At 37.3% G+C, this 9,393-nt stretch overlaps 1 protein-coding gene across 3 annotated transcripts; it reads right to left on the bottom strand.

The window, feature by feature from the left end:
* Positions 1-213: 213 nt before the first annotated feature.
* LOC124110449 lies at positions 214-8,998 on the bottom strand. Of its 3 annotated transcripts, none has more exons than XM_046469824.2 (6): positions 8,880-8,998; positions 5,310-5,373; positions 5,168-5,211; positions 4,715-4,747; positions 3,874-4,519; positions 214-2,228 (listed from the first exon to the last, which is right to left on the bottom strand). In XM_046469824.2, the coding sequence occupies exons 1-6, from the start codon at positions 8,895-8,897 to the stop codon at positions 2,095-2,097; spliced, it is 939 nt and encodes a 312-aa protein (XP_046325780.2). In that variant the 5' UTR covers positions 8,898-8,998; the 3' UTR covers positions 214-2,094. The 3 variants fall into 3 exon arrangements, with proteins under 3 accessions (XP_046325780.2, XP_046325789.2, XP_046325797.2); XM_046469833.2 differs by having other exon boundaries at positions 214-2,217; XM_046469841.2 differs by lacking the exon at positions 5,168-5,211 and having other exon boundaries at positions 8,880-8,955.
* Between the last annotated feature and the right edge of the window lie 395 nt (positions 8,999-9,393).

The raw sequence follows: 9,393 nt of genomic DNA, 5'->3' as shown, positions 1-9,393 counted from the left end.
AGAATTTTGTGACAAACAGATCGTCCAAAGTTCGCCTGAATACTCGATTGTGTGAACCCTATAAGAACAAACTGTATAGTTTGCTTTTTGTTAAAGGATGTGTAAGACCTGTGGAATCACCACGGTTACGTAACAATTTCGTCTCCCGGAAAGGGATGGGCAAGTGTGCTAACTGCGCGAAGTACTCCAGTAAAAGATGACATAACACAAAAAGACAGTTAATGATAGTATATTGAAGTAAAAAATGTTACAGGGTGCAAATGCTGGCTGCACTGTCGGGGAGACACCTAAAACAAAATCAACAGTTATGGCTGGCGTTGTTGGTGTCCAGGCAGTGCAGTCAGAAAGAGCGTATAAAATATATTTAAAAGAATTAACAATAATTCATGTGATATTCGGGATGTGATTATTATACTTGTAGGAGAAAACACTATTGTTAAAGATTATGCAAACGCATTGTTTATACCAAAAAGCATATGTGAATAGATAAACACACAACCCCAATGATTAATTACAGAAATGATATTAACTAATAATCACCCAATGTAATCATCACATCCTTCCTACCACAGGATACATATAAGATCCCACCTTAGGTGAGGTGAAAGTCGCTTTAACAGCGGCCAATGGGGATTATGGAAACATACATTTAAACCTAAAATGAGTGAATATTTATCCACAGCACATTTGGAATATGATATTTATGTAAATAAATCCGGTTTGAACACGCGATACTGATAACCACGACAGGATACCTGGCCTGTCCTAGAAAGATGGCTAAGAGGAGTGGGGTATGACTGCCTGTTGGATGATCGTACCAGTAAAAAATAACCCTCCTTTACATATGTTTTACAGAAAGTTAAAATACGCTCTCATTATATCCGCATATTCATTCTTTGTCTCGTTCTCATGCCTCGCATGTAGCTCTGGTATCGGAAGTAAGTCATTTCTCAATATGCAAATATGATAAGCATAGATCATGGACATGGAGAACGAACAACTTCAATGTGGAACATTTATGTTTATTAGAAATGTTGAAGCATGTAGGCAAATCATGGATCAATTTAACACCATTTCTATCAAACCACTCCAATGTTGCTTCATCGAAAGGTTGTAACAAATGATTTTCAATATATATCAAGTAACCATTTACCTATCTATGTTCAGGACTCGATCAAGGACTTTAGCAGAGGCCATTCTTGAGAGATACTTAGTTATTTTTGGATGCGAAAGAAATCCTTGTCATTGCATTTATATCAAACCTATTTCACTGAACAGTAAAAGACATTCCTTATGTTCCACAGGTAAACGTGTTAACCTAAAAATCCCAGACAGATCCTGAAACAGTCTATAGGAAGGAGTGCATCATATTGGAAAAATAAGCTGCTTTGGGTTTGCGTTTATAATCAAATATTTAAAAATAATGTAAAACATACCAGATTATGACGTCTACTTAAAACATAGGCTGCTCAATTTGAGTATACATAACCATGCCCCACGCTGACAACCTTCGTAACAATAGAGGCTGAACAGAACACCAGAGTAGTCTCCCTTTACAGTTATTGAAGATTTCAAATGAATGACAATGAGTCAATTAACGTGTGTTCACTTTGGCATGATTAATTAGCCCCCGTGGGCGTTGGGCGTTTGTTGCTTCTGAGCTAAACATTAGACTGGTTGTATTAATAAACTGACAAAATGAAAGTTATTATGTTATTATTTTAAGGATAATTCCACAGCTTGACAAGTCATATTTGCTCTGTCTACGATTGTCAACGAATAGCTGGGTAAAACTCTACACCAGTATCGTGTTTCAGCTTGTAGGTTGGTACGATCAGCGTGGGACATACACTGTAGATTTCCCATGGGGAATGTTTGGTTTATTTTATCACGCTAATGGAGGTATTTACACACTACCACCACATGACATTGAACTATGATATGTTGTGTGTGCAGATGTGTAAATTATATGCTTCATGAAAGCACAAGGAAATGTTTCAGCTACTGTAACTGTCACACTATCAAACAGCTCGGGACCACTATTTACATTTGGCAAAACTGTTTGAAAATGTGTTTGCGTGTCAGTGTCATGGTCTATTCAGAGGAGGACGGCACGGCATCGTGGTGATAGGATGATGTGTTCTGTCCTGGGTAACATCCCCAACTGCCACTGCCTAGGAGAACACCCGCAGTGGAAACAGGTAACAGATGCAAATCCTGAAACATACCTTTGGCATTCATTCACAGCGATTACAGATACTTACTAATGAATAAAAATCCAAGCAAGCAGTTCACCTGTCATGCTTTAATTATGATAAATGAACAGACATATATACTCAACAACAACAGTTCCTGTGACACCAATATTTTAGTGTATTTTTCAAACAAGTAAAGTTTGGTTTTCAATATTGTAGTACATGTATGGAATCAAGTCACAAAAAAGCAACTGCTACTTAAAAGCATGCATTCCATGCAAAAGTTGACTTTTATGCAAGCCCCATGCATTTCACAACCCAAGAATGGGTATAAAAACATGTGCGTTAACGGGATTCCATATGAATTGTTTAGCATCGTGCTGACAACAACCACTCAGAAAAACAACAAAATTACGCAATTATTCAACATTACGAAATGCCACGCCTGTCCGAAAATGAGCGTCTGCGAGCCATTGGTATGCTTGAAGCAGGATCGAGTCAACGTGATGTTGCAAGACAATTTAACGTGCACAGAAACACCATTTGGTGTTTATGGCAACGTTGGCAACAGACGAATGCAGTCAGAGACCATCCTCGGAGTGGCAGGCCACGCGTAACTAATAATCGACAAGACAACTGGATTCGGACAACACACCTACGAAATCGATTCCAGACAGCAACAGTGACTGCAAGAAGCATCCCTGGCCTTCGACGAATATCTTCACAAACCGTACGTCGCCGCCTCAGATGTGCAGGGACTGTCGCCAGAAGACACGCCAGACGTCCCATTTAGACAGGAAACCACCGTCAAGCTCGTCTACAGTGGTGCAGAGAGCGTCTACGCTGGACGGCCATGCAGTGGGGACAAGTTCTATTCACTGACGATTCTCGTTTTCACCTCAGCCACAGCGATGGGCGGATTCGAGTGTACCGACGTCGAGGTGAACGTTACGTCAATCATTGTGTCATGGAAGAAGATCGGTTCGGGGACGACAGCGTTATGGTATGGGGTGGGATTACAGCAAGACAGAGGACCCGTTTGATAGTGGTAGAGGGAAATCTTAATGGACACCGCTACCGCGACGAGGTCATCGGCCCTGTTCGACCGTTTTTGCGTCGTCATGGCCCAGGCATTACCTTTCAACGTGACAGCGCCCGGCCTCATATTGCTCGGCTTGTTCAGGATTCTCTTCAACAAAACAACGTGAATGTCATCCCCTAGCCGGCTAGCTCCCCTGATCTCTCACCAATCGAGCACATGTGGGATGAGATGGATCGGCGCCTTCGACGTCAACCACGTGTTCCAAAGACACCCCAGGAACTTCGAAACATGCTCCAGCTGATATGGACAGATATCCCAAAGGACTTTGTGCGACGCCTGGTCCATTCCATGAGACGAAGATGTGTTGCTTGCATCGCAACCAGAGGTGGACACACACGCTATTGGTTTGTAAATTGACATTTTGGCATGTTCATTTTTTTTTATGAAATCACGCATTTTCTTAAGTCAGTTAAACCATTTTGAGCACTTACAGAAGTCTTTTATCTGTTGCAAACCGAAATTGTTTCAGATTTGGTAAAAAAACATAACTTTGCATCTAATCTTATTCAATGTCACAGGAACTTTTGTTGTTCAGTATATTTGTAATTATGAAGGTATTTTCTACTTATTACTAACCTTTTGTGTTTCTGTAAAAGAACCCATTCATGGCAAAGTCAGTTTTGTTGCCTCTGACCCCATCAAGCATGGCTATAGCTGGAAATGAAGCCTCTCTTGCTGACAGTGTGCAATACTGTGGGAAATCAGGGTCAACCCATGTTCCAGACATCACTTGCTGCTCGTGAATATCAGCCAGTGTCAACTCGAGTTTCTTGTCGTCATCAACTGGTAGTTCTGCCTTCTTGCTTGCAGACTCAAATATAGGACTTTCCTCTTCGAATGGTTCAAACGATTCCGTAAGAGACAAATCGTTTTGAATCACACCAAGAGACCAATCGACTGAATTTGGTTGATCAGACAATGTGATATTCTCTTTAGACTGAATATCTTGCTGGTCATCAGATATATTAGGGTGAAAGCTGAGACACCCTTTCTGACCTCTCACTGTCAGTTGACTAACAGCATCTAAACCAGGAGTTCCATCTAAGGAGGTCTGACGTTTTGCAGTCGTTGTTATTGCAGTTGTTTGAAGCAAAGTTACTGTATCGGCTTCTTGAATCTGACCGACCGGTCCTTGGAAGAGATCTGAGGATTGAGTTGGGTAATTCAACCTCTCTAGGTGCTGTGACGCAACTACGTCAGCTTGCTCCAACTCCGCTGTCATCTACAATATAAAAACGATATAAAGCAACAGTTTATACATAAATATCTGTTAATATACTCGGACGTTGTATTTCCCATTCTTCTCACAGATGTTAATCCACAAGCATCTTTCATTATCTTCAATATATGCCAACGTGGAAATGAAATGATTGACACATTACGTTAATATATAACATTTAGGAATGTTAACACATACTTTTTCTTGGCCCTTTTGAGATTCAGCATCTGCCTGTAAACATAAACAATTAGTTTTAGCAACAGTGCAATTCTGCTTGTTATCATTTTTGTATATGTTTTATCTCAGAAACGCCTAAAGCCAGAAGCCTATTCCAAACACCCTAAAATTGACCCCTAACGTGAGTAAATACTGTTACCATTATCATTAGATCTCGACTGGAGTCCGGTTTTAACCAGTAGTGATTAGAATCAGTTTTAGAACATTTCGCATTCAATGAAGAAAATCAATGATGAAGTCTGGATGAAGATAGTGAATGATAGAATACAATGTACATGCATAAACCTCTATTATTTACAGTTAAACTATGAACAATATTGTTGGCTAAACCTCATGATAAACTGTTATTGAAGGTGTTTACCTCCTAAAGACTCCTCGTTGCGATAATCGAAACAAATTCCGTGATTTACTTACAAAGCCTGCTTGGTACGATGTGTCCTTCAACTGTCCCTTAACACCTAAAAGCAATTGGCTTAAAGATAACTACTTGTATGAGATATGTTACTGGTATTAAGATACACAAAATATCGATTAAGTTTTATTATTTTCTACCTACCTTTTGATGATGAATCACTTTGAGAAATTTCATCCTGAGTTTCTTCGTCAATGAGGGCCATTTTCTGCCAATGTATAGAATACAGGAATACTATGTGTGCTTGATGTAGCACAAAGCAAATTATTTACATTTGACAATATATATATATATATATATATATATAAGGAATGTAACTCTTACCAATGAGAGGCATTCCAATCACTAAACAGCTAATCGATGTGCATGGTTTACATTGCTTTTCAGGATGAAACTATTTAATCCGAAAATTTAAAATCTGATTGAATATCTGATTTCTCAGTCTAGAGGGTACCCTGAAAGGAATATGTCCCGAATAGAATCATTGATAGGTGTAAGCATGGCTAATCGTTTTGGTTGTTATTAGCTATTGTATTGTTTTGTAGCTATTGCTGGCGAGAATAAGTATTGACATAGTTAGGTCGTGTGTTAGTAAGTGCTTTCGACATAAACACGGTGATAGATTGAAACATGACATGTGGTCTCAAATGATTACACTAATATACAAATAAACCGTATATGTGTAATATATAATACGTACATGTGTAGTATACAATACGTATATGTGTGGTATGAAAAACGTACATGTGTAGTATAAAATTCGTATATGTGTAGTATACATTACGCATATGTGTAGTATAAAATACGTATATGAGGTATGACATATGTACTTGTGTAGTATATAATACGTATATGTGTAGTATAAAATTCGTATATGTGCAGTATAATATATGTACATGTGTAGTATACAATACGTATATGTGTAGTATAAAATTCGTATATGTGCAGTATAATATATGTACATGTGTAGTATACAATACGTATATGTGTAGTATACAATACGTATATGTGTAGTATACAATACGTATATGTGTAGTATAAAATATGTATATGTGTAGTATAAAATACGTACATGTGTAGTATATAATACGTACATGTGTAGGATACAATACGAACATGTGTGGTATAAAACACGCACATGTGTGGTATATAATACGCACATGTGTAGTATACAATACGAAAATGTGTAGTATAAAATATGTACATGAGTAGTATATAATACGTATATGTGTAGTATAAAATACGTATATGTGTAGTATAAAATACGTACATGTGTAGTATAAAATACGTATATTTGTAGTATATAATACGTATATTTGTAGTATACAAAACGTACATGTGTAGTATATAATACGTATATGTGTAGTATAAAATTCGTATATGTGTAGTATACAATACGTATATGTGTAGTAAATATTACGCATATGTGTAGTATGAAATACGTACATGTTTAGTATAAAATACGCACATGTGTAGTTTATAATACGCACATGTGTAGTATATAATACGTATATTTGTAGTATATAATACGTACATGTGTTGCATATAATACGTACATGTGTAGCATATAATGCGTATATGTGTAGTATATAATACGTATATGTGTAGTATATAATATGTATATGTGTAGTATATAATACGGACATGTGTAGCATATAATATGTATATGTGTAGTATATAATACGTACATGTGTAGTATAAAATACGTACATGTGTAGTATAAAATATGTATATGTGTAGTATATAATACGGACATGTGTAGTATAAAATACGTACATGTGTAGTATAAAATACGTATATGTGTAGTATATAATACGTACATGTGTTGCATATAATACGTACATGTGTAGCATATAATGCGTATACGTGTAGTATATAATACGTATATGTGTAGTATAAAATACGTATATGATTAGTATATAATACGGACATGTGTAGTATAAAATACGTACATGTGTAGTATAAAATACGTACATGTGTAGTATAAAATACGTATATGTGTAGTATATTTACTCACACCCCGCCCATGGTACCTAAATGTTTAGGATACGTAATCAAGATGTGTCACAATACTCAATACATACAGCCACTATCAATCGATCACAATTATTTTATTGTGGAAATGATAAAAGCCTCCACAAATGTACATTTCTAATTATTCAAAAGTGTTCATGACATTGTAGTATGCCCCTCTCTGTTGAATCCCTACACCGACATCTGCGCCCCTTTGTCGTCTCGATCAAGTCATGATATGAAATGCCGGGTCCACGTGACACTGTCGAAATTCAATGTGAACTATCAGATAAAGCACAACCGGTTTTTCGTTTGCTCTTGGCGTGATCGCATTTGTTAGGCTTCAGCGTTGTAATTTACCATCTTGTGTATAAACAACCGGGTATGACCACCTTTGATTTCATGTCAACAATATCAGCGTAGGCGTCTCCATAGTGTTCAAATTATGAGGTAGGCCTTCTATTTTTTTGTATACAGTTTCCTTATTCGTTGTCGTTGTACACATAATCAATCAGTGTTTTGTAGCAAAATACTTTCTTCGTCTGGATCACAAACTGCTTGGACGTGGGAGTTCATTTGATAATGTTGATTATTGTATTGGAAATGTAAATCTTACAGTTTCAACTTTCTGGAAGGACATATGTCATCTGTAAATCAAGATTCAGCAATCAGCTATGGCTGTTCTTTACGATGTTGTCAAAACCTCTTTCTGACTTCTTTCAATAACAAGATAGTTGATTTAGTTTAATCACATATCAAACATGTACGACATTATCATCCGATATCCATGGAAATCAGACTGGAAACAGTATTTAGGGGAATGGACCCATCCCTGAATCTGTTTTATCTGGTGATAAATATATGTATGTTTCAACAAACATTACATGATTTCCAGTGCTTTAATATTCAGCCAAATACATCTTTCTTACTCTGTATTAATATCATTTACATCTACACAGCCCGCGACTATATATTTTTATTTTCTTATAGCGGAAAAGATGTTTTTCTTGATTTTGTTTGCATTATCACGTGCAATTTTTAATAGCCAATATATTATTTTATGTTTGAACTAGATGCTTATAAGCAGCAAATGGCTTATGTGTGACATTACGTGTGACTACTGTTAATGCGACATTGGAAATATTTTGACCCAGTGTAGCTAATAAAAATTACTTTGGCTGGAGGTCTTACAAAACGGATAATTTGAATCTTTTCAATTCATTGTGATCATAACCCAATGGGAATTTGTGGCCCGGTAAATCCAGCCAACCATTTGTATATGCCTATGAAGAGTGACACGAAACACGTCTTTCGAAAATGACTCATTGGACATGTGATCATTGCGTAAGAGTTATGCCCCTTTGACAACACACATCACGTGAATAGAAGGTTTGCTGAAAAGGATTCTAGACCTTAGACCTCTGGAACATTACTTTTTCAAAAAGTTTAAGTAGTGTGCGGCTTATGATGTTCAATGGCGTTGGGATGTGTGCATTGATTAAATAACTGTCGACAGTGCGCGCTAGCAAGTATGTTTTGCATTATAGCCAGAGTTAAGGACCAGGTATCCATAATCGTCTCGTCATGCATCAACTATAAACTCTCATGATTTGTAAATAGCTTCCCATATAACGAAATGGAAAGTTGATAGATAGTTACCATATAGAAATATGCATTGCTGCGCCGTCATAAAATATTTACCTTCATTGGTACCTTCATAGTTGGATGGTAGATGTGTCTAGAAGGAAAAACATCAACTCAGATCCCACCGTAGTATTACGTGAGAGAGATTGGATGACCTTCCGGAAGCATATAACTGACCTACCAATCGGAAGCTCGTGTTGCCATAGTGATAGTGCTCCTGATATACCTGTTCCCCACTTGGCGTGTCACTTTCTTGTAGACTGATTGTTTCAACCCAGTATGTACCATGATAACAGCTTTGTAGTCTCAGTAAAGGCCATAGAATAGTTTACATGTAATTATAAAACCTCACCGCCAAATGAGGTGAGGTGAGGTGAAATGTGTGTGTGTGTGTGTGTGTGTGTGTGTGTGTGTGTGTGTGTGTGTGTGTGTGTGTGTGTGTGTGTGTGTGTGTGTGTGTGTGTGTGTGTGTGTGTGTGTGTGTGTGGATGCTTGTACTGGTCCGGACTAATGCCGATTTTAGGTGCAAGCCCACTGAGATACTGAGAAATCTATAGACGCCATCTTGTTT

The sequence above is a fragment of the Haliotis rufescens genome, unplaced genomic scaffold, assembly GCF_023055435.1.
Source record: "Haliotis rufescens isolate VD_foot unplaced genomic scaffold, xgHalRufe1.0.p SCAF_5, whole genome shotgun sequence".
Classification (NCBI taxonomy): Eukaryota; Metazoa; Mollusca; class Gastropoda; order Lepetellida; family Haliotidae; genus Haliotis; species Haliotis rufescens.
Note: the sequence above shows the minus strand (reverse complement) of the source record. Positions and strands in the feature narration are given on the sequence as shown.

What these genes read in the sequence shown, in the direction of transcription:
- LOC124110449 (XM_046469824.2), bottom strand. An exon ending in CATCGTACCAAGCAGGCTTT is followed by an intron (nt 4,748 to 5,167) that starts GTAAGTAAATCA and finishes TTATGTTTACAG; the next exon opens with GCAGATGCTGAATCTCAAAA. An exon ending in CTCAAAAGGGCCAAGAAAAA is followed by an intron (nt 4,520 to 4,714) that starts GTATGTGTTAAC and finishes TTTATATTGTAG; the next exon opens with ATGACAGCGGAGTTGGAGCA.